This window comes from Protopterus annectens, chromosome 14.part0, assembly GCF_019279795.1.
Source record: "Protopterus annectens isolate FY-2018-M chromosome 14.part0, PAN1.0, whole genome shotgun sequence".
In the NCBI taxonomy this organism is placed as follows: Eukaryota; Metazoa; Chordata; order Ceratodontiformes; family Protopteridae; genus Protopterus; species Protopterus annectens.
This window is the reverse complement of record NC_056748.1, coordinates 435,366,653-435,393,238: the sequence shown is the minus strand read 5'-3', so window position 1 is coordinate 435,393,238 and position 26,586 is coordinate 435,366,653. Positions and strand designations below refer to the sequence as shown.

Sequence of the window (26,586 nt, the reverse complement as noted above, 5' to 3'; positions counted from 1 at the left end):
GGGGCAAATTCTTGTCGATCAGATGAACAGTCGACCAAATGAACTTTCAGTCAAATGAACAGTCGACCATATGACATGGACCCATATATACACAATATATTATATATTTTGTGTATGTATATATATATATATATATATATATATATATATATATATATATATATATATATATATATATATATATATATATGTACCCATGCATACATACACGTATAGATATTTATAGACATGTATATATACATATAAAAAAGGGAAGATGTAATCACCGTCACTTGATGATTTTTAAAAATATCTATTTATTCTGTTTTTTAGAACCAGTACAATAAGTCACTTCCACCTTTCTTTAGCCACAGGGCATGAATTTGGATTTTTTAACATTTAAATACATATGGCTTACTAAGGCCAAAGATGTAATGTTGCAGAGTGCCGCATGCAGGCATAAGCAATATTTTTTACCACAAACAAGACTGGATTCATCAACACCTACACTAAGTGTATATGATCTGTACTCAAGAACATACCTAGCATATGTTTGTGCTGCTACTCAACTCAGAAAGTCTAAGTGTAAACGTAGTCTACATATTGTGCTAAACTTTATGAATCCCCTCGGTATTTAAGGCTGCAAGAAAATCAGAAAGAAAACTAAAATTAGGAGGAATAATTGGGAGTAATACTTGTGTTGTCAACTCACTCAAAACAGTATACACTTAGTGTACACCTAGTGCAAACTTTCATGAATTTGGCCTACAGCTTTCAGAGTTTAGAATTGCCAACAAAGACTGATTGACTTTGATGTCAAATAAAAAATGAAACAAACATGGTCCCAATTTTGAGTACTTGTCCATTTACACTACTGGTCATTACACACTAAACTACTGTCTCTCAGTTAGTCAATTAAAAATTCAGTTGACTAAGATAAATTCAGACTATGCACTTTCTTTATAAGTTGTGTATGATCTACATAATCAAAGTCATTCAAAAATGACTTTATGGTTTATAGGACAACTGACGTGATCCCCGGGGTGAATTTCTTATTTCCCATCCAATCGTCACAGTTCCTTTTGAAGAGGGCCAAAGAGGCGCTCTGCTTGACATGTATGGGCAGTCTATTCCAGAGTCTGGGGAGTCTCTCGGTCAGGAACCTATCCCTCCAGCATGTTTGGTTCATTGTGATGACAAGGTTTAGATCCCTGGAGCGTGTGGCTCTGAGGGATTGGGATTTCTTTAAGTGTAGTATGTCCAACAGCTCTGGGTTTGACATGGCCTTGTATGTTAAGGAGAGATCGCCTCTGAGTAAACGATATGCGACAGAGTATAGCTGGAGGTTTTTTTAGATGGTCAGCATAGGGCATCTGCTTTAGGCCTGTGATTCTTTTAGTGAGGTATTTCTGCGGCCTTTCCCAATGTAACTTCTGATAGTCTTGTCAAAACATAACTGCTTATCCTTGTTGTTTTGCTTTTACAGTATCTCTGCTGATGTACATTAATAACATTCTGAGCCTTTAGCTATTTCACTAGGATGTGCAGGACATTTCTTCCCGTTAATTTACCTCTGCAGGACCCATACCTCTCAACTGTACAGATTTTCACATAATGTCTTGATTTTTGCCTAATATTTTTGGCTCGTTACTCATAAAATTTTGATTTTTTAGAAAATTTGTGAGGACAAAAGTCAGAAAATAATGACATACATTTGAGATTCAAACTTCATACATTTCAGAAAATTCATGCTAATGCAAAGCCTGTTATTCTATCAACTTTCTAAGTTTGTAAGAGCAACATTTAAAAACATCCATATTTCTGGGCCTTTGTCCCCTCATTATTTATGTCTTTGTCCAGATTTCTTGTTCCAAGAGGTTGAGAGATATGAGGACAACTGATTCATGGATCTATAATTCCTTAAATTATGTTTACCTCCATTATTTTATTTCTCCCTCAGTTTATTTGTGCAGGACAACAGATTTATGGGTCTATAATTCTTTAAATCCTGTTTATTATAATACTTTTTACTACTAACTTATTTTCTGAAGGAATAATACCTTCCCTACAGTATGCTGAAAATAACCCTGTGAAAATGTGCATAGTCTGCTACATACCACGTAGACCCTGACAATCAAGCATTAAACCTAATTTATATTTTTAATGAGATAAGCTAGGACTTTCTTAACTGGCATGTATACTACATATAATTTTTAATTATATAGTTTTGTCAAAATTCTTTTTTTCAGACTTTTTATTTGGCTTTTTTCTTTTGCCTTTTAATTGCACTTCTCAACCCTCTTAGCACAATAACTCCAGGCAATGTCTAATAAATGTGAGGGGGGCAAAGCCCCCAAAATAAAAAAAAAAAAAAAAACTATTACTCTTATAAACTTAGAAAGTTACTAGGATAGCAGGATTTGTGTCAGCGGGCATTTTCTGAAGGATATGAAGTCTGAAACTGAAATAAAACCCATTAGTGACTTCAGTCCTCAGTGGGGTACCAGAAACCACAAATGTTATTAGGAAAAGACCAAAACATGAGGCAAAAATCTGGGCATTTTGTGATAATCAGAACAGTTGAGAGGTACAATTTTAATAATGACAAGTTCCGCTGTTCATAAACAAGCACTGTCTGCGTTTTTGGGGAGGCTACCTTTGAAAGGACATACGCATATTCTTGAAAATGGTGTACATTTCTAAAAATCTTGTCCACACTGTTGGCTTAGTTCTTTTTAATACTTTAGGATCCTTATTTGAGATATCATAAAGATTGTGATGACCGTGACCTGGCCCAGCAATCAAGGAGCCTCAATCCTCACCACTAACACCAGGGAAGTCGTCTCCTAGAAGAGGAAAGGATAACTAATACACACAGTAAAGTACAGTTTCCCTTAAGTGCACACAGAGGTCACAATTAGTCTGGGGCTGGTTGCTCCCTTGCTCACCAGGTCCCAATAAGACTCCCCACTGGCACAGATATAGGTTCCAGGTCTCAGCCTAGCTAGGCAAGCTAAAACCTCCAGTACCCTCTCTGTCCAACCAGTGCTTTGTGTCCCTGCCAAGTAGCTGGCACAACACACACACATTTTGAGATAAGTATTTATGCAACTTCACAGACACTCCTGGGAAAGGCTGACACAGATTCTCCAGCTGTGCCCCTTTACCCAGACTATACGGTAGTAATTACTGCCACTACCCAACTAATAATATCAGCTACTAAAAGGCCCTTGAAAGGGTATCCAATTATTACTGTGCAATATTATTATCCAATGGTAGTATGACTAACAGTCAAGGCTTACTTTAGAGTGGCCTATTACAATAACCTCTATAAATATGCAATGTACTCTAGAGCTTATCTCTACACAAACCAGCCACAGGTAGAATGTTTTAAAAATATTTAATAATAAATAATTAAAACACACTACACCACAGGGATATCTAAGAGTTCAGAGATCACACAGAAACTTAAAATAATACAGTAGGACAGGTCTGATTTCAAAGAAAAATACCTAATTAATCTTTACTAGCTTTAACTTTTCCTACAAGAAATCATAGTGCTAAAACTTACATGTGAGCACAAGGCAGAGTGCTGATAAGTTAGATATCCAAGATCAAAATGATTTAAGTCTCTTGTGAGAAAACAGTATTTAAACATTGCTAACAAACATGTCTCCAAGGGCCTCCCAAATTACATCATTTTTGACACTTTGGTTTTCCCAGTATTCATATTGCATAATCTTAACACCTCATCTGAGACTTACAACAATAGAAAATATTTCAGATGTATATTCTAACAGAACCCAGAGCAATAAAGCACATTCCACATCTAAATTCAGGTCATAAACTTTAGCCTTAAAACAATGGGCATGAAACCTTCATCCAGATGGACTAGAGCCGAATTCTAATATGAAAGGGTCACAACATGCTTCACTGGGCCAGTAGGGTGCAATGTTGTCACATATTTTGCAGTTTCCCATTTCACAGTGTTCTTTTACACTCAAGAAAACATGCCTGTATTTTACATTTATTTACAAATGCCAGAATTATATATCAAATTCAATTTGACTAGGCTGGCAGTCTTCGCCCATCTTTCCCCAATCGTCAGAAAGATCTAAAGCCTTTCATATGTTAAGATTAATAAAGTAACTTCTTAAATTGCTAACATTTACATTGCCACTGGGAGACATAGTTAAACTTGGGGACAATATATTCATAAGTTGTTGAAAAAATGTTTTACTAACATCGTTGTTAGTTTCAATTTATCAAGAAGATAATTGACTTTCCCATTATTAATTTTAGAACAAATAGGCCAGTACTAACTCTCCTAGGTAATTTTATATAATTAAACATATTTTGCTGTTGTTGTTGCTGTTGCTTTAACATCTAAGGTGAGATCTAATTACTTCAGTGTACCATTAATCACTTGCTTTATGATGTCTAACATCCTATTACATGATGTTTTGGACAACTATCTCCATTTTTTATAAGGTTTCAATTTTCTTAAGTATTAATGGTTACATACATACAAATATTTCAAGCATGGGCATTAATGCCCCTCTAGCCTGCCAATATACCAAAACACTTGTTCCCATAGTAAGTGTCCAGGCTGTTCTTAAAAAATATCTAAACTAGAGCTTGATTTAATGCAGTTTGGTAGTCTGATCCGTGCATCAGTTGCTCTCTCAGAGAACCAGTTAGTACACTTCTCATACCTATAGAGTTTTCTACATAGGTTGTCTGATGATTCTCTACTACTTTATGATAACCACAAACATTGCTAGAGATAGTCATCTCTAAACGCCCTATACACTAGAATGAGATCTACTCTTAAATATCTATAAGAGACACTGTACAAGTTCAGATATTTTAGTCTTTCATAATAACTTAAATTTTCACATCCATGGATGCGCTTGGTATATTCCTGCTATACTCTTTCCCATGTACTCATGCTTGTTTTCTTATAAGGTTTCCATATTGTTATTCCATACTCAAGTTTGGGACTACTGTAATTAACAAACAATGACTTCATCATTTCTGATTTCCTAGACTTTACAAATGTTATACAACCTATATAGTTCTATAACTATCATTAACCAATTGGTTGATATGATTACAAAAAATCAAAGCTGATCTTCCCATATACCCAGGTCCTGAAATGAATCTACAGTTTCAATCACTGTGCTATATTAAATATTCACCTTTCAGTTTATGTCTCCCAAATCTCATATGCTTAGTTTTGGATGTATTTATCAGCATATTATTCTCCTGTGCCCATATGGTCAAATTAGTCAAATTATTTTGCAGACATGCCCTATCTGTAACACCTGTAATCAGTTTACCCAGTTTCAGACCATCTGCATACAGACTGTAGAACACCTCAAATGAAAAACATAGATCTGAAAGACACAATCTAAACAATTAAGTGCCTAGGGCAGAGCCTTGTGGGACACCTTAACTGTAACCAAGAATTTCACCCGTCCAACTGCTGTAAAACACTTGTCATGTCCTATTTGTAAGCCATGCAGCTAGCTATGTAATGAAGAGTAAATCAATACCTAGTTGTTGTAATTCATTAATCAGTGTTTTGTGTCTAACCCTGTCAAAAGCTGAAGTTAAAAGTCTATAAATTACATCACGAACTATTTTGTTACAACAGAGAATTTACACATGAATGCATTACTTTTGTAGCTAGGTTTGCTATTTGTAGTTTGATCTGACAGTACTTGTTTCATAATTTTCTGTATTTCTATGGCAGCTTTACCTAAGATGTGTTATCTCTGGTTCCATCTACCTAAATGTTTTGTTGTTGTTTTTTGGACATTCTGTACATTTTCCATGTACCTCATCTGATGCTATCAATCTGACATCACAATTACTTTCAAGTTATGGCTGATTTGCTAATCACATTGTCACTATTAAGTAATTCAGAAAACAAGTCAAAATGTACTGTTGATAGAAATAACACCTTGTACATTATGGTCTTTTTTTAAGTTAATCATCTTCCAAGAAGCTACTGAATAATTTCTTATGAGAAGAGTTGCTATCAGTTGTATCTCAATATGTATACATTAAGTTTAAACCCCTCAGAAAAAGAAAGAGAAAATATATCAATTTCCAAAATCACATACAGAACACGTTGACACCAGTCAGAGCTATTACTTCATCAAATAATTTTAATCTAATCATCACACCAATGAGTTTTACACTTCTTATCAAAAGGGTGGACATCTCTACAAAGCCTGATACACCACTACTTCTGGTCTTACTGCCGTATCTGGAATGGCTACAGCCTTTGCAACCATCAAATGTACTTATCTGTTCATATTAATTGTCCAGTACTATGGTACCGTCTTCCTTTCTTATAATGGTACACTGCTCACTACTTCAGAATTCAGCATCAGTCTACAAATGTACCTAATCAGTGAGGCACAGTATAAATGCAACACTACTATTATTTGTCATTGGTTTCTGAGAAATACATTGTGCACATTTTAGCTTAGTCTGCTCTCTGTTGCTACAATACATTGAACCAGTTTCACCTGTCCATAAGTGTTGCCTTTAATATTTTGCTCGCCCCTTCTAAAGAATTTCCTAGGTAGATGTGTACAGTACTTGTGTCATTTTTGTACATTGTCTTCATATTTACTTTGGTTATTTTGACTTTCGCAAACCCACAAGAAGCCCAGTAGCAAGCCCTGCCCAAACCCTGCCTGACACATAGCTTCACGGCCTCGTCTCTCCACCTTCCACATAAGTACTGATTCTAAATGTTTTTCCCCATGAATATTCAAAGCGTGCCCAAGCAGTTGCAAACTGTATCCATACTTTATTGATTCTCAAAATAACCCAATACTAATGAAATAATACCATGCTGGCTACAAAAGTAACGGGCTACGCTTAAATAATACCATGCTTTGAAATAAATTGATGGGCTATGCTTAAATAATACCATGCTTTGAAATAAAGTGACGGCCTAGGCTTAAATAATACCATGCTGGCTACAAATGTGAAATAAAGTAATGGGCTACACTTTTTACTTTTGGGAACAAGCATACCAAGTATAAGAACTTAGGTTAAGAGGTGTAATGTAGCAACGTGTAAGTAGTGCGGGTTATTTAGAGTTTCGCAAACCCACCGACAACATACTGCTATTATTTTCGACATCTAATTGGTAATGACTATTGTAATGTTTCCCTAAATCAGGACATTAATGCAAAAACACTGTGCAGTGGAGATGCAGGAAACTGCAGACTTGCCTTCCAAGCTTCTGAGCAGCAAAACACTGGAAAGACAGTTGTGAAGCACTTACACTTTAGCTAGAAATCAATAACCGAGTTAGGCAAGCCATTTGCATCAGTTTCATGTAATAGTACTCATTAGTTGTGCAGATTGTTTCATGACTAGCTTATGATACCTGCCCCTTCATATATCTTTACTTTGTACAAAACACTACATGAATTATGAAAAATGACATATGTTCTGCAATACATTGATTTACTATATATCTATTTTCACCTTACATTTTACTGCAACTAGAGTGTGGCTGAAAAAAAAGACTTCTGGTCCATTCCATACACCTGCTCAACAAAATAAACATGTAAATGGTTGTCCTTGTTAAAACTCAGACCACAAATTTACTGATCTAGATATTCAAAAGTGTATTCAGTTCTTTTCTAGACATATTAAAAGGTTCTATGGCATAAGATCAGAAGTGCATTTGACTGAAGAAAAGCAGCCTCCACAGATGACTAAAAATGGTTTGACAAAATCACAACTGATTGAAAGCATTCTGCACAAAAAATGTACCAAAAGATGTTTTTTGTTTTGCAGGGGACAAGCCCCCTACATCTCCCATACCCCCTTACTTTTATGTACTAACTCCATGGTTACACACACACGGAAAAAAATATACGACACACAAACACAAACATCTACAGACATGGGGTATGACATCACTTTGGACATTGTCAATCCACATGTATTATTCTAGAGACTCATCCCTCAAAAATGACACCAACACATATCTATAGACTTCTTCGATGTTTTTATTTTAATTTATTTAACATTTGTTTACTGGGAAAGTCAGAGTAGGACAGAGCCCATATTCAACAGTGGCCTGGGGAGAAATATTCCAGATGCATGCCTTTGGAATGTGGACAGAAACTGGAACACCTGGAGGAAACCCATGCAAATGCAGTGAGAACATGCATACTCTGCACAGAAGGCACCCCAGTCGAGAATCAAACTGGAAAATCTCTTGCTGTGAGGCAACAGCACTAACCGCTGCATCGCTGCACCACTATCAATTGTGACTCGGTAAAATAAGTTTTCATTCAACTTTGTTCAACCATTTATGGCTCAGTCAAATGTCCATTCAATCAAGTGACATGGAACCAAATAAAGATATTTAACTGTTCTTAAGATATCTCACAGTATTATCGGTATTTTACCTTACTACTGTATGACCTTGCATGACACACACACTGTCAGTGTGCATCTATCTAATTCTATGCTATTGGGTCACATTTGACTCCCGCTGTGACCACATCTATGAACTGCTAGTGCCATCAACAGAATTAACTAGGCAAGAAGGGAAACAAAATATACTGAATACCACAGTTACTGGAGAGCAGACTGGGTACCACACCTAGCACTGTGGAACATTGTGTTTAATGCAGCTCTTGCTCTTGTGTGTTCTTGGTATTCCTAGAGTAGGATTCTAACTCCCATTGCCTGCCAGGAAGATGCCAAAGTTCACAGTTTTTCATATCCATAATAAATTTAATGCAATATGACCTCTGTTTAATTAGCCATTAATATAAAAACAAATTTAAGGCTGTTAGAACGTGCAGGGAAAACAAGCCATGAGTAGATTCACCTAGTATATTTCATGGGACAGTCCCATACCAAGAAAAATATGATCTCACCATTAAGAATAGCTTTACTTAGGCACATATGCCAAAATACAATATAAGCTTCATAGAAAGAGAATTTAACATGGATTATGTCAAAAGACTGACTCTCATGGCAATATTGTCAGTTTGCTTCTTTAACCAAAATGAACTGCATTGCAGCCTGAATTCTAAGAATACACTCACCTGTAGTGCACTATTCAGGAAACAGCTGTTTTGCCCTGGTTCGTTGATCAGCCCTTTGCTGGATGCTATAGAAGTCATGGTTCGAGGAGCAAGCATGCCTTGAAGTCCGCTGTTTCCACTTGCAAAATAGTTTCTCTTCCAGGACATACTGCCAATGAAAAATACTCTACTCCTTCAGATGTAGGCCTACAGTGGAATAATCCTACTTCAAAAAAGGCAACTCAATTCTTATCTGAACTGTACTTTACAAGGCTGTCACCAAAAAAGTTAATCCCATAAAAGAAACAGTTCAGAACTCTGCACTGATGGAGAATCACAGCTCTTTGATATGGATTAGAGGACCAGGAAAGGGCTGTGAATCATAAGCAGAGGGTGGCAGCAAAACCAATGAGACTGTGAACAAACGTATCCTAGAGAACTGGGACCGCCAAACTTCACAACAGTAGTACCCAGCAAGTACAAAGCTCTTCAAACCCTAGCAAACGTTTGGTACACACTAATATGGCTGTGCCAGTCTGACTGTCCTAGGGAATGTATCAGCATTTGGAAAGAGTGTGAATGTAAGTGTGTGTGTGTGTGTGTGTGTGTGTGTGTGTGTGTGTGTGTGTGTGTGTGTGTAGAGGTGTGTAGGTGGAAGGGTCTAGTAAGACTGTGTGTGTGTGTTTGTGTGTAGACAAGCGCATGTGAGAGAGAGTGCAGGTGAATGTGTTTTCACTTGCTACTCTGTTTCATGTGTAATCCAGTTAAGTAATCCAGGATCAAGACACGCAAACAGATAAAATAGTGAGAGTTTCTAACTTCCTGGAACAGTAATCCACTTCTGTTAGTGTGCTTTCCTTCAGTCATTTCCAGACAAATATTCCAAGCACTTTTAGCAAATCCTTTACAAAACTGAAAGGCTTACGACGACCAAATTGTTTGGCCACTCACAGAGAAGATGCCCACAGGAAAAAAAATAAGTGTACTTTCAAAACACAGATCGATAAGGTGGAAAGTGAAAAGTGAAGCCATAGTCACACTCAAACCTGTGTTCTTTGAACTCAAGCACTGGCAACTAAATGTTCTGCAATAGCAGCCTTCGGACTCTGTACAAGTTTCTTCTTGTGGACATTTAAGAAATGTATGAGTAACTGTATTTCCATAGCACATTTAAGGACGGAAAATCCTCAGTATCTGTACAGAAACAGCTTCTTGAACAAAATCAGCTGATGATCCGAAGCCTGACTGTCATTCCGTCAATGGTTTCAATGAGCAGGCCACACCCACCCTGAAATGAAATGCTCCTCCTCTGACTCATCCGGTTTGTCAAGCTTGTGGTCTGGAGGCTAATCAGCAGTCTGGGATTAATCATTTCCTAAAGGCAGTAGAAACCTAGGAGAAGAAAAACAAAAATAGGTAAGACGGTGTTTTCTTTTTTTTTTTAAACCAGACAGTAGGCTTTTGCATAGCATGTTAGTCCTAAAGCTCACATAGCTGGGTTTCACTTTGCAATATGCTGTCTCTAACAAATGCCAGAGTTCATTACCAGATATGTTATTATTATGATTACTACAGCAGTCAGAGACTACTACTATGCCTCTTTTTACAACAAGCCTCCACATTTGTAAATGGTCAAAGGTTGAAAAACATATACACCCACAATCCAAATATGCATTTCCTCATTGTGAAAGTAAACAGAAGCTAAGAGGAGATTTAGTGCTGAGTAGGAGGAGAAATCCTGCTTTATCTACTAATGTAGCATTGGCCTCCTGAAACTCAAATCAGTACAATGATTTATAACAAAAGCAAAGGGACCATATAAACAGCTGGACTGGGTTATATATGCCATACTTCTTAAATATGTCATTTTATTTAGATCTTGTTAGACCTACTTCTTCTTCTTTCAGCTTTTCCCGGTTAGGGGTCGCCACAGCGGATCACCTGCCCGCTCATGATTGGCAGTGGAGTTTTACAGTGTCGAGTTGTCAGACCAGCGCCCAACCTTCCACAGAAGGCACACACACACACGCACACACACACACACACACACACACACACACACACACACACACACACACACACACACACACACTCACACCTAGGGCCAATTTAGTGTGTCCAATCCACCTGCAGCATGTCTTTGGGATGTGGGAGGAAACCGGAGCACCAGAAGGAAACCCATGCAACCACAGGGAGGACATGCAGACTCCACAAAGAAAGCACCCCAGCCGAGGATCAAACCGGAGAACCTCTTGCTGTGAGGTGACAATGCTAACCACTGCACCACCGTGGCAGCCCATCTTGTTAGACCTACTAGACAGCATAATTTTCTGATTAAATACTGACTGCTCTGACTAGTCTTTAAACAAGAAGATGGATACTCTAAAAGTTAGCGTGACAGATGCAAAGTCTATATATGCCAAGTATGTACACTTGAGCAAAGGCCTGCTCTGTATATATATACACACACACACACACACACACACACACACACACACACAATTATATATATATATATATATATATATATATATATATATATATATATATACATACAAATGTATAAAACTCACTGATGGAAGTATAAAAATTACAGTTGTGACAGGAACTTAACATATGTGTAGATGTTTGAATATATTCATTGTTGCATTGGTCCAACTTCTAGAGCTCTTTATCTTTCTTATCTTGCTCAGCTGCACCCCTGGACATCAGGTCACTGGTGGTATAAAAGGGATGTCAACTTCTGCCATCTTCAGTTATTTCTTGCCCTAGCAGATTGAATTATGGTGGTCTGATGCCAGAGCACTGGCTGCCATGGTGACAGTGACGCCTCAGGGAAGTAGTCTAACTAGAAGACCCACCAAGCTAACCTTCCAGGTTTATTCATCCCTGATGGGGAAGCTGTCTGGTTAGGGGAAGGAAGGAAGATGAATAGGGTACACATCCCACCTATGGATGAAATAAACATCTGAGAAAGGATGGGATGGAGGGAGGGAATTGAGAATTGATACTGCAACCATGAGTATACTTGAATTTATAGAATTTGGTAATTTCCTGATACAACTAACTGTAGAATGTTCATCAGATAGTTCAATGTTGTAGTAAAAAAAGCTCTTAGAAAGATTTCAAGGACTTGTAGATCAGTACAAGGTTGCCCCTGGGAAGGTATGGTTATTGGAGCAAGGAAAGCATCTCTAAACTAAAGTTTCATGGTGGAGTAATGCCTCTCTTAGGGGATCTCAAATTAATGTTTTACTGTCAATGACTAGAGAAACATTCCTTGACAGACAAGTTGAGATGGCTGAAGTGTGCATCTTGATTATGGTATAAACTAACCCTATTTTTATTTAAAGTCAGATAAGTATGTGAGGATCGAAGAAACTGGTGCTGGATTTGGTTGCTGACCTCTTTAGATGCACAAAGGAAGAATCTTTTCATTTAGCCAGTCAGTACTTCCCAGTGGCTAATTTCCTAGCTTCTCTCAGAAGTAAGAGAACATCCATGGAAAGCATGTGTTTAAAGGTGATGAGAGCTGAGTTATCCAAGCTGTTAGCCTTAGAGACCTTGTTCTGTGTGAAGAAGTTTACATGCTGAGGCAATAGAACCGGTTCTGTTCTTACCAAGTCCAGTAGACAGTGAACCAATGTTACTATGAACAGCAATTTTGTCCTGTGGTCCTTTATTTTTTTAAAAGACCGTAAGAATTAAACATATTGGAAGAAAACAGAAAAGAACTAGACCTACCCAAGGTATTGTCAAGGTAAGAAAGTCTACATCCGGTAAATCCCATCTATGGACCGGTGTAACAACCTTTATCATGGGTCTGTTACTGTCATGCTCAGATGGTCTGCTGAAGCATTCTTCTATGATGGGTTGTAAAAGGATATGATGGCTAGTCCCAGCTCCTGAGCCAGATCCTGAGCTTACACTGCTTATCTGCACAGGCGCTAAGAGTGGGTTCTGCTCTGTTCATTGATGTACGACATCACTGTGGTGTTGTCTGATAGGGTGTGTGAAGTCCCTGCTGCCAAATACATTTGAATGTCTTGATGGCTAGAAAGACTGCCAGCATCTCTTTTGTGTTGATAGGTCTTCTCTTGAGTTTTGCCCCCAGGACCCTTGGATTCTCAGTTCTCCATGTGTCCACAGTGCCCAAACATCACTGTAGCTCCCTCATGTGTAAAGAGAGACAGCATCCGTCACAGGAATCCAAGACTTTGATAGTCAGGCTGGCTGAGGGCTACCTGCAGGCACATAGCCCAAATGTAATGACTGCAACAGTGAAACACGATGAACATCCTTGCTAGGGGTACCATTTAAATGGAAGAAGCCTTGCACCAACAGCACTCTCAGGAATTCCCTTGCAGCAATACGAGTCTGCAGTGCTATTATCAAAGTATTTTGATAGAAAAAGGTCTGTGTGATAATAGTACTTGTCATGTTGAGAAACCAGGTTTGCTTGATCTCTTGAGAGTAGATGGACACCAAGGAATTCTGGTTCATTTAGGCAAATGTTGCCTGTATTTCTTTAAGATCTGAAGTACTCACTTTTCCAGAGTGACGGCCTCCCATCACTTCATAATGAAGCCCAACCGATCAGCTATCTTTTGCTGTGGAATCTGGGCTGAAGGATGGGTGGGAAGGGGTTGGGTTTTTGAAGTGGAAGGAGGGATAAGCTTGGGTGAGTCATAGTTATTCCCACTCTTGGTATCAGCCCTGAGGGAGCCCAGGTTTCCATTTATAGACTGCCTGACATTTCTTCTTGTAACACCCTTTCTTACCCTTTGGTAGATTCTCCTGATTTTGCTTTGGGTAGTGTTGACCTTGGGTAGTTTCTATTATATACTGGAGTTGAGGAATGAAAAACCTGCTTCATTGTGCAGTCTTTCCTTTGTATTCCAGTCTCTTGAACACCTTCTCTGCAGGGCGTCCAATAAGATGGTCCCTATCCATCCAAATGAATCACAACAGGGTGGATTTGGCCCAGGAGGACATGCCTATACCAGAAAGTGTGTCTGTATTCTGAGGGATCAAGCCACAGACCTCAGTAGAATTTCGTACTGTATTTCAGGGCTGCAAAGGTGCCTGACTGAATACAATTTTCTCAAGCTTGCGGGGGTCAGTACTTTTAGATCCAAATAGTCATATAGGATGTAAAAAAAAATATTCACTGGCCCTTTCACATTTAGATGGATCAGGCTTAAGAGCATACTGAGCATCATGTGTGTGTGTGTGTGTGTGTGTGTGTGTGTGTGTGTGTGTGTGTGTGTGTGTGCGTGTGCGCGTGTGTGTGTGTGTGTGTGTGTGTGTGTGTGTGTGTGTGTGTGTGTGTGTGTGTGTGTGTGTGTGTGTGTGTGTGCACGCGCATCTGTGCATGTGTGTGTGTATACTGGTATATATTAGATGATCGACTGTCATACGGTCAACACCATATGATCAAATTTTTGAAAGTTCGAACGTTTTAACCGAGATCTCCGTACAGCACGGAATGGGAAGATTTACCTTTTCTACACTGTAGTGTGATCTCAGATTTGGTATATTTAAAGAGTGTGGGGTGCAGGGGGTGCAGGGGGGCTTGCCCCCCTTCTTAAAACGTTCAGGTAAGTTATTTTTGTAGTTTCATTTTTTTATTAGATTTTCGAATTTTTAAAAGTTCGATCATATGGTGTCAACCATATGACAGTCGAACTTTTGAAAGTTCGATTTTCTACTATAGACCTTGTGTATACATATAAACATATTTGTACAGGCATTCCTACTTTTCTCGGATAATGGCAGTGAAGTGTTGAGGGGCCAGCAAGCTATCACGGATAACAGATACTGTATTTTTTGGGTCAGCATAACCAATATGTATGTGCTTGAGGGGAGATACAACTTGCTATGCCACCTCAGGTAGTAAACAAGCTCCTCTGTTTGCTCAGGTAGTGCAGAAAGAGGTAAGAGGCCCAGCTGACTGCCAAAACATTCTATGTCTCTGTAGAAAGCTTGTAGGAATAGAAGCTAGAATGGCACTGCAAACGATATAACACGCATAGCAGAATATACACTGTTGTATCATCTTATGACAGGTTCTATCTAGTACATCAAGCACTAATGTATCTTGTCTTCTCTCCCTCTGGTATACATTAGTATTACCTGCATCCTAAGTGAAATGTATAGCGCACCAAAAATGCAGTGCATGGTAAATGCATCATTTTATTCTGCAAAACAATAAGCACTACTTACTTATTTTATTTTATTTATTTATTTGTTTATAAAATATGTATACTGGCCCAAGACCCTTTATAGCAAATACCCAGGCTGTAAAGAACAAAAAATTTTATTACAGAAAAAAAAACATGAACAAAATACTATAGTTCTGAAGTATTAACAGTTCACTAAACAGAAGCAATGTAGTTGCAATGTCACAGCTGCTTACATTGAAAATAATTACATATGAAAAGCACGTATTTACAAAGACAAATGAAAGCTAAATATGGTAAGCATAGATGTCTCAAAAGGGAAAAATGAATGTTAAATTAGTTTAAGAATTTGTTCAAGTCTATAATTTGTCTACATTTAGACATGATGTTTATACATGTAGTTTACAGCAGTCTGTATTGATTTAAAATAAAATGACTTTAGGTCCCTGAAACGGTTACATTTATTTTCATTAAGAATGTGCATATTTCATCTTCTTAGCAAAACACTGCAGTATTCTCTGAATTTTATTTCATCAGAATGGATATTGTAGCAGGTTGGTTCTGTGCTGCAGACTGTTTTTTAACTTTTACAGTTTTGAGCATGGTCATTCTAGGGTTAGTACAGCTTTATTATTAGCTAAGGGATGATGGCGGAGGTGGTTCTTATTATAAGTCCAGAAAATAATGTTGAATACCTAACTTGAATATGGAAAGGAGAAATGTTGTACACATTGTTGTAGTTACTGGAAGCCAACTAGATTTTTGTAAGAAGCTGAAGTAATGTGTCCCAGCCTCTGCTTATTAGGGAAAGAACATATTTTATTCACAGTCATTTGTGATGAGTTTGCAGAATGGTTTAAAAGATATAATGGGCAGGGCATACTCACATTTTAGAAGGAACACTTTTTTCTACATCTTTTCTGCCTTCATGCCTGCTGATAGTCAACCCCCCACAATGGGATATGGTCCATTCACCCTCCACACTACAGGATATCCCTTTTACAGTATGGGAGCAACAGCCATCCAGAGGGGTTGTCATTCATGAAACCATAAGAGTTCAATGTGCTTTTTGCCAGCATTCCACCAGGCAGAGCAGTTTTGGGATGACCTTACTCCATTCCCTGGGTGGGGGACATGTGACCTACAATATTATAAGAGGCCACTATAGAGTCCCTTATGCAAGTATACGCACTTAACACAACAAAGGCTACCACCTTTCGGTGGTTTGTTATACTGCATGTTCACTCCTAGACCACATTTACATACGCAGCCCCTCCTCTGACGAATTTTAGTCATATACAATTGGTTCTGCCCCTTACTGCTATAATAGTCTCACCTATCCTTCTCTCTCAAATCCATCAATCACTCAAGACACTGACTGAACTTGGGTCACCTGGGCCATACTCAGGCTTTAACTCTCAATACCAGTGGAGATGGCCTAGGAGGTGCACATTTTTGGCAAGGGCTGTGCTTCTTTCAGAGAAGAAGAGCTAATTATTCTATAACATACACAGTCTTAGCTGGAGTAGAACTTTATTCACCACAAGGTCTGGATGGGATTAGAAGGCTAGAGTAGGTCCAGTTAGAGTATGAGATATTTGTGTTGCTTAACATCACTAATTAACTGCCTGTGTTGGTCAGTGAAATTAATATACGCTAGGTCAGTCTTTTTTTTTTATTTGTAGCAAAGATCATGGCAGTAGTTTTGTCAGAGATAAAGATGAGATAGTTAAAGGCTATCCAGCCCAAAAGTATGATGAAGTTAGACTATAGTTTTGATTGCAAGGTAGTGGAAGGATATAATCAACATACACTGTGAGATCTAGTTTTGAGAGATCCACATGAAAATTGTTAAGACAGGGTGTCACAAAAGGATATATTGCTAGCCCAGCTATCTGGAATTTTGTAAATAGTTATATGTCATTTGTGAATATCAGCATGATGCAATTGCTTGTGTTATCACTATATTAGAACTGTACATTTTATACATATATATATATATATATATATATATATATATATATATATATATATATATATATATATATATCAAACTGCTACCACAGAAGTGTGTGGAAAGTACTGAGCTTAAAGGATGTAACCAAAGCATACCCTACTGGAAGAGAACAGAAATGTATATAAACTATTGTAATTGTGTAAATAAATATGTTTGAACAGTGGGAATTAGAACATAGAGGATTAACTTGCAAAACTTCAAGAAAATAGTTGAAATTAATTTTTTTTTATAATTGCTGGGCCATAAACAGAAGATGTTATCTCTCAGTTTCAGTGCAGTAGCAGACACAATGTCTAGAGCTGGAATATTTTTGTACTGTATTGAAAGAGAAGTAATTATTAGATTTGAGATGTAGAAGTGTTTTATTGTTTTATGACTTCCAGAATCTGCAAAGATCTGAGAGGTGTGTATTTTTCAAAGGGAGATGCTACATTCTGATAGTTCTGACAATGGGGGTTTAGCTTGGTAACTAAAGTCAGGTGACAAAAGGTGATGTCATCCAAGCTAACCCAGCAGTAATATTTGATATTAATTAAGAAGTCTCTCACAGAGACTGGGTTTTTTGTATCTGTCTTTTGACCTGACAACAACATCCATACATCATCTTCTGCACTTGCCTTGCTGTATGTAAGTTTTTGGGCTTATTTACTCTTTTAGATTCTGGTATGAATATAGTAAAGTGTAGCTTAGATGTTTTCTTTATTTATTTGAGATTGTCCTGCAATGATGTTTTAAATATTTCCTGTGATTTTGAACTCTGATGTAAATGATTACTTACTGAGTATTGTCTTGTTATTTTATTATTTATTATTAAATATATTTAAACCTTTTAAACCATGGCAACTGTGCTTAATAGCTACAATCCAATTTATTATGAAGCACTTTTCGTCCAGTAAAATTACTTGAACTTCATTAAATACAACACACACAAAAAAATGACAATTAAATAGTAAACTCTTGAGTCACATGTTATATTAAGTCACATATTTAAAGAGAAATGCTTGAATATTTTTAAAATTCTTTGATTCATACTTAACTAAAATCATTTATAAAATTCTTTTGGTTTTATATATAAACCAGGTGGGTTAAAGACTGACCAAGTAAATCATGAATTAATTCTCATATACATTCTTATAAGAATTAAACATATGTAAAATATTAACCTATGTATATAAATTATATTAATTATATATACACATAAATAAATAATTTATTAAATTCATAATTAATACCATTATAAAAAATTAAAAGTATTATTAAAGTTGTTATAATCAATAAACAGCAGCCAAAATTAACTAATGTCATATATAGATATAGTTGTGTTCATCTAAGTAAATTAAGTTTTAATAAAGGCATTATAGAACACATGTCATTTAATCCGGGATTATTATATGCATATAGCCGGACTTGCCATATTAGTTCAAATCTTTCTAATTCTATCTCAAGTGGTCTCACTCTCAAACTCTTTTCCACTTGATCTAAAATTCAAAATTTAAATTCATGATTTGGATAATCTTGAATATACTTGGATAATGCATTATCTTGTTTTAGTCTACTTATACTATATGTATGTTCATATATCCTATCTCTAAGTCTATGTGTCATCTTACCGACATAAAAACAGGGACAATATTGACACTTAGTGAGGTAGACTACCATTTTTGAGTTACAGTTGTACTTCATATTGCTCATCAATTCTTTGTTATAAACAAATACTGATGCACCAACCAAAATGTATCTACAATATGAACAAAAACCACAATGTTGCATACCTCTCCGGTTAGTATCCAGCCTATGTATACATTCAAACAAATTTTTGAAGTTTTTATCCCTTCTAGTAGTAAATTTCGGTGTAATATCAAGTTTTTTAACTAAATCTTTATCTTCCGAAAGGATATTCCATTTCTTACATACAATGTTCCTTATATAATAATAATCTAAATTGAATGTTAACACAAAACTGGAAGTAAAAGTTGAAGGGAAATTTGTTTTAGTTCTAACCATAGGTGTTACAACTGGGGATTCACATTCATGACTACTAGAATTCTCTATTAACAATTCATTTTCAGACCTATCCTTACCAAGTATGGGTCTATACATACCATTCAATCTTGTTATAGTTACTTCATTTATAATATTATCCAAAAAAACTATTTCCGGAGCTGGAAGAGGCATGCCCAGTCTCCCGGACCTCAGCTCCCCGACTGGCCAGGTTGGAGTCTGTGGCCTCGTCTCGTTCAACCCGTTCTGTCTTAGAAATGGATCTGGATAAGATGATGAGGCACTTTATCCGTACACAGATCCAGATGGGGGGTCTTGCCAGCCCCTCCTCCCTCAGGAGGGGGCAGTTCACTTCCCTTTTTTCAGCCTATTACTCCTTCCCCGATCCGACCTTCAGCTTCGGAGTTCTCGGATCTGAGGTTGGCCTTGGTCGGGGCTTCAGTGCCAATGGTCCTCATGTCCTTGACGCCGGCAGCTGACTGGAGCATCTCGGATCTGAACAGTTCGGATCCGAACCACTCTCGGAGCCAGACCCTGGGGGTTGGATCCGAGGGAGTGGAAACTTTACCAATGGCTCTGTTGTTGTCGGTCCAGGTTCCCTCTCTCGGAGCTCCGGACACTTCGGGTCCCGCTTTGATTCTCACATTGGACCTGGGGAGACCACCCTCTTTACTGGCTTCACAGGAGGTCCACTCTCCTTCGGCGTTCAGTGTGGTAGAACGGATCCTCTCCATTGGATCAAGGCCCCTGACCGCCCCCTCGGGCTCCAACGAGACCCCCTTGGCTCTGTCTATGGTCCCCGTTGTCTTACCAGAGGGACAGCCCGTGCCCGAAGGGCCCAAGATGGTTTCCCCAGAGGAACAGATGGCTTGCGAGCACTCCACAGAGAGCCCCACAGGAGATGTGCCTCGCAATCATACATGTAAGAGGAGGCAGTTGGACTCCCCTGAGTCCCTAACCGAGGACACAGACTTAGATGAGGGGCAGGGCTCCCCAAGGTCACCACCTGACGATGTCTCCTTTGAAGACATCATGGAAATCTTGTGCCAGCGGGGAGGTTGGTCTGCCCCCAAGCCTTCCTCTGATGGGTCTGTGTTTCTGGAGGCCTTTGGCACAGGCCTGTCTACATCTTGGGTGTCCCCCCCCACAGATCCTTTAGTGGATTTGATCACCTCGCGAGCATGGAAGGAACCTGATACCATGCAGCCAATCCCCAAGCACCCTGATAAGGTTTTGAGTCCCCCTATAGACAGGCCTTCCTGGAACAAGGGCTCCCCAGTGGACGCCATGGTGGTAGCAGCAGCCACGAAGAGGGAACTATCTCAAGAAAGTTCCTCAGTCCGCCCTCCTGACCAAGAGTCTCAAATGATGGACTGGCTAAGGAAGTGGGTTTATGCTTCAGCTATCTCTTCAATATGGGCACTGAACTACTTGGCCCATGTCACAAGACTCCAACGCCACCGAAGTCCATGTCGCAGGAGGACAAGGCTTTGTTCTCCGCAAAAATGGCCACTTTGAGAGCAGTATCAAATACATCCATGCGACTCCTCTCCCATGACGGACCGCTAGGTGCTGCAAATCATATCCAGAGGATATTCTATCCCCTTTATTGGTTCTCCAACACCTCCCAAACTTCTCCTGGATGTTCCACCCATGCAAAGGGAGGCAGCAGCACAGGAAATTTCCAAGCTGCTAGGAAAACAAGCCATCGAAACCATCCCCCCAGATCAGTCTGGATCGGGCTTCTACTCCAGGTTCTTTTTGGTGCCAAAGAAAATGGGGGACTTAAGGTCCATTCTGGACCTCTCTACCCTGAACTTGTCAGTGGCCAAAGAAAAGTTCTGGATGGTCACACTACAGTCCATCTTGCCGTACCTGCAAGAGAGCGACTGGGTGTGCTCGTTAGATCTCCAGGATGCTTACTATCACACAAAAATGCACAGAAGCTCCAGGAGGTTCCACCGCTTCCAGCTAGGGGCCAATCATTACCAATTTCGAGCCCTACCCTTTGGTATCACCACAGACCCCAGGGTGTTTACCAAAGTGATGGCAGTGGTAGTGGCTCACCTGAGGCTTCAGGGGATTCAGGTCTATCTGTACCTGGAAGATTGGCTCTTCACTGCTCCGATCAGGTGTCTACTTTCCCATACTAGGGACTACTTCATGACAGTTGCCCCTAGTTTGGGAATCACAATCAACACATCCAAATCTCTACTAGAACCTGTATAGGTGATAGACTACATTGATGCCAGGATAGACACACTCCAGCCAGGGCAAAGTGTTCCTGACCTCGGAGAGAGTTCAAAACCTCAGGATACATGTCTCCCTAATTTACCATTCTCATCTTCCGACAGCGGAATCTGTATTGAGTGCCCTAGGCTCTATGGCAGTGACCATAACTCTCCTTCCATGTGCCCGACTACACATACGGATTCTTCAATGGACTTTGGCAGTTCAGTGGTCCCTGTTGGATTTACCACTAACTTATCCTATCCACCTACGTCAAGTGTGTCGGTCATCCCTCATATGGTGGATGAGCTCTCCAGTCACTTTGGAGGGACGACCCTTCGTTCCAGCATCGGCCCAAGCCACAGTGACCACGGATGCCCCCCAACTCTGGTGGGGGGGCATTGTTTGGGTAGGACAGTCCAAGGCCTGTGGTCCCCCACAGAGACCAGTTTGCATATCAATGTCCTAGAGATGAGGGCAGTCCTTCTAGCATTGCAGGCCCTTCATGCCTTTCTTCCTCTGGTGATGATTGCTATTCAATCAGACAAAATGTCGGTAGTTTGGTATATCAACAAACAGGGAGAGACCAGATCTTATCCCCTTTGTCGTTAGGCCATGAGAGTGTGGGAATGGGCGATCTCCACTGGTCGTTTTCTTATCACAATGCACATTCCGGGATAGTCCAACATTCTAGCAGACAGGCTAAGTCAGACCATTCTGATGCCTTAAGAGTGGTCTCTGAATCCATCAGTAGCAGAGCAGATCTTCAGCAAGTGGGGTCAATCTAGTTGCGATCTCTTTGCATCCCCTTCCAACATGAAGTGCAGCAGGTTTTTCGCTCCGAACCTCCCGCCGGGAGAGTCTCCCAGAGATGCTCTAGTTCATGCTTGGCCTCCCGGTCTTCTGTACACTTACCCACCAGTCCCTCTCATCCCAAGTTTCTGCAGAAAGCTTGTCGACTGGAAAGTAGGTTGATCCTCACTGCCCCATCCTGGCCTTGCCAGGTATGGTTTCCCTTCCTTTGGTCTCACCTTCTGGCTCCACCTTGGATCCTAGATTCCTTTCAGAATCTGATTTCACACCCATCAGGGGTGCCTCATCTGAATCTGGACAGCCTGAAGCTCACGGCCTGGCTGCTCCAGTTCCCATGATTGCTAGGACTGCTGGACTTTACTCCTCAGTTAAGTCTATTTTGGTAGCTGCATTAGTCTTCAACAAGAAAGGCTTATCGTAAGTGGAAATATTTTTCCTTCTGGGCCTCTCAGAGGAGTTTAGATGCTTTCATGGCTGCTATTTTCACTATTCTTGATTTCCTAGCTGATATTTTTCAGCATGGAGCTAGTTCTTCTGCTGTCAAAGTTCAATTGGCTGCCATTTCTCATTTTGATATGAGTAAGAATTCTGCATCCTTGGCATCTTCTAGGCTGTGTAAAGCCTTCATCAAAGGCACCTTTTTGCTACGCCCCCCTGGTTAAAGATCCTGTCCCCCCGTGGGACCTTACTATGGTCCTCCAAGCTCTGGTCGCCCCACCTTTCGAGCCTGCCTCTACTGTTGATCTAAAATTTCTATTGTGGAAAACAGCTTTTCTGGTCGCTATTAACTCTGCTAGGAGGGTTTCGGAATTACAGGCCTTGTCCATAAAATTCCCATACATGATTTTTCATAAAGATAGAGTTTCCCTTTGAACCAATCCATCCTTTCTTCCTAAGGTGGCATCACCAGTCAATATCAATCAGATGATAAATTTGCATGTCTTTTTTCCCAGTTTTACCAACAAGATGGAATACAAACTACACATGTTGGATGTTCACTGATAGTTGCGATTCTATTTACACAGGACAAAAATTTTTCGTAAATTTGATCAATTGTTTGTTTCGTTCTATAGACCCTTTTTGGTCAAACCTATTTCCATGGTCATGATAGCTAGATGGATTTCTTCATGCATCCTGCAGGTCTACAAGGACAAAGGCATGTCTCCTCCAGGTCAGGTTAAAGCTCACTCCACTAGGTACATGGCTACATCTGCAGCTTTCTGGTCTAGGGTGTCTTTGGATGACATTTGATCAGCAGCTGCTTGGTCATCTCATATGTTTATCTGCCATTATAAATTGGATTTGACATCTAGAAGGAGAGCATCCTTTGGCTTTGTGGTGCTCCAGAATATACTTCCATGAGGGCCACCCAGGAGGTTAGTAGCTGGTGACTCTGTCCCACAGGTTGAAGATCAAATGAAATAAACTACTTCAGATAAAGAAGTTATGTACTCACCATAACATTCCATCTGAGTAGTTGTACTTCATTTGTCTTCAACCATCCCTCCCTCCTTCCCCCGGACCTTTGGTGCATGTTCAGCCTACGGGCTGTAAGTATAGATCACAAGTATGTTATCAGGTCGGGTTATAAGTGTAAGTTCAGCAAACTCGATCTGGGGATGGAAGGCAAGGGAGGTGTATTATGGGTAAGTGGGGAGTCTGGAGCTTGGAGCTGATGCTGGTAATCTTTGCCGTCTTGGATCCGTATTCTCACAGGTTGAAGACAAATGAAGTACAACTACTCAGATGGAACATTATGGTGAGTACATAACTTCTTTTTTTATTTGTTTGATTGGATGTAATTTGTGTTTAAATTGTATAAAGGTGAAGTTTTATGGATACTTTCTTACATTCCAAGAAGGTGATGACACCGAGGCGCAAAAATAAAACATTGGATTTTTACTGTTCAGTTGTTTTATTTAGAACATTTAGCATATTTTACTTTCTTCCACGTTTGGATCTTTTTGGTCATTGTATTTATCTGGAGTGTGGAGGTCTTTGTCGTGGTCATGAAGATCTATGCCTGAATTTCACATGCAGCCCTGAAGAAAAACACAATCCTCACAGTAAGCTAACAAGACACACACACACACACACACACACACACACACACACACACACACACACACACACACACACACACTTGTGTGTTTTGTGTGTATGTGTATGTGGGTGTTTGTATAATTCTATTTATTTAATTGCCAATGTACTTTGATTGACAAAGTACACATAAAACAAAGTTCATCCACTATTACTGTTATGTAAACTAAAAACATCTAAAGCAAATTGATTGCAGAGGTAAACAAATGCATTACATTAGTGGTCACATAAAACTACTCAAAACTTTGTTTTTATGTGGAGGGCTTTGCCCACTACCCAGAAATTAAGTATACTAACGTCACGGTTGCACAACATTGAAGGAAGGGGAAAACTCCTGAATTATATTACAATCATTTTGCTGAAGTTTGACTGTAACATAATTCGACCATTTTCACCACTGACTTACATTTAAAAAAAAGGCAAATGATTAATGTATACCATGACTAAACTAATGGCATGTGTGTGTGTGTGTGCGCGTGTGTATGTATATATATATATATATATATATATATATATATATATATATATATATATATATATATATATATATATATAGGGTTCACTTTATAATTTCAAAATACTGAAATCCCGAATTTCAGTATCCCGAAATTATAAAGTTGAACCTTTAAAATTGCAAATTTCATAATCTCGAATCCAAATATCTTGAATTCATGGTTATGGCTTTACGGTACGTTACGTGCAGTGTTGTGAGTGGATGGTGTCTGGTGTGTGTAGATTTAGGTGTAATTTAAGGTAAGTGAGTGTTTTGTAAAGGTTTTGTGTGGGAGTTTGTGTGTGTGTGAATGTGGTTGTCAGTTAAACGTGTGAGTTAGGGTAGGCAGGTGAAAGTATGGGTGTGTAAGTGTTGGATGTGTTGGTGTTTGTATATGTGTGCAAGGGACTGTAGAATGTGTGGGTGTGAGTTTCCTTTCTGTGTCTGTGCGATCTCGAAGTTAGCATATATAAGTAGGGGGAGCGCACCCCCCACATAGGTGGTGCAGGGGGGCTTTCCCCCTGCTTATATGTAGTGTAGGTTTGTTTGTGGTTTTTGTGTTTGTGTGTGTTTTGTTTGTTGTGGTGTGGGTTGGATGATGTATGTGTTGTGTGAAGTATGGTGTGTTTTTGTTCGTGATTTTGTGTTTCATGATTTTGTAATTTCGGGATTTGGGAGGTTTGACTTTATGGTTTCAAAATACTGAAATTTGGGATTTCAGTATTTTAAGATTATAAAGTGAACCCATAAATATATATATATATATATATATATATATATATATATATATATATATATATATATATATACACATACATACACACTTACGTAAATATATATTCACTTTGTCGAATGCTGACTGTTGAGAAAGTACCGCTGTCTCTTTTATTAAAAGCACTCCTTGTCAAGTGTTGTGTTAATCGAAAGGAGGAATGTCAGCTGCTCAGTTTGTGGATGGGTTGTGCTCTGAGTTATGCTAAATGGCTGTGTTACAATGCTAAAATTTTGGGATATACTGAAAAGTTTGGCATTAGGTGTGGCAGTGTGTGTTGGTAACATTGGCAACAGAGCTTTATTAGAAAGGCTTGCCCAGACTCTGCTACACTTTGCTGTGAAGGAAATGTTAGTTTGCTTTTTATTTGTTGTATTTTGTATATATTTTGAATACTGTGATTTGTTTTCTTTACCTTGTGTTTCACTTGTATTCTGTTTTTAACTGCATATTAAAACCTCAAAACAGACCACAGCTCTGTCTCTTGTGAGTCAGGCAGAATTTTTTTCCCACCCTGTTACTATTCTGTTCTTAAATACCACTGTCTTTCCAGTTGCCTGTCTCTTATGTTAATTTGACCATATATCTCATTTCCTCTCTGCTTTCACTGGCTTGTGTGAGTAAGCAGAAAATTATCATTTTGTGAAATCACTCCCCTTCAACTATTTAAATTTATTGGCCATCTTACAGTATTCCATAGTACCAGATTAATACCAGCATATTATCAGATTAATTACCAGCTTAATATCAGAGCTTTGGATGGCTAACATCTACCTGAAATCAGCTGGACGTATAAGTGAATTTAAGTACACTTTTATCTGCTCTATTGCATATAGTACTGTATTTAATTTATTTATTTGTGTTTTTCACTAAATATCAACTCAACTGAAGTTGTGGCTGTCTCTCTACAGAGTACTTTT

At 38.9% G+C, this 26,586-nt stretch overlaps 1 protein-coding gene across 1 annotated transcript in view; it reads right to left on the bottom strand.

The window, feature by feature from the left end:
* USP54 (ubiquitin specific peptidase 54) overlaps positions 1–26,586 on the bottom strand; it is a 1,304,502-nt gene that overhangs the window by 979,831 nt on the left and 298,085 nt on the right. Inside the window, exon 3 of the mRNA XM_044056203.1 lies at positions 9,081–10,451. Within this exon, the coding sequence (XP_043912138.1) occupies positions 9,081–9,227 (147 nt within the window). The 5' untranslated portion in view covers positions 9,228–10,451. The remainder of the gene's footprint in view (positions 1–9,080; positions 10,452–26,586) is intronic.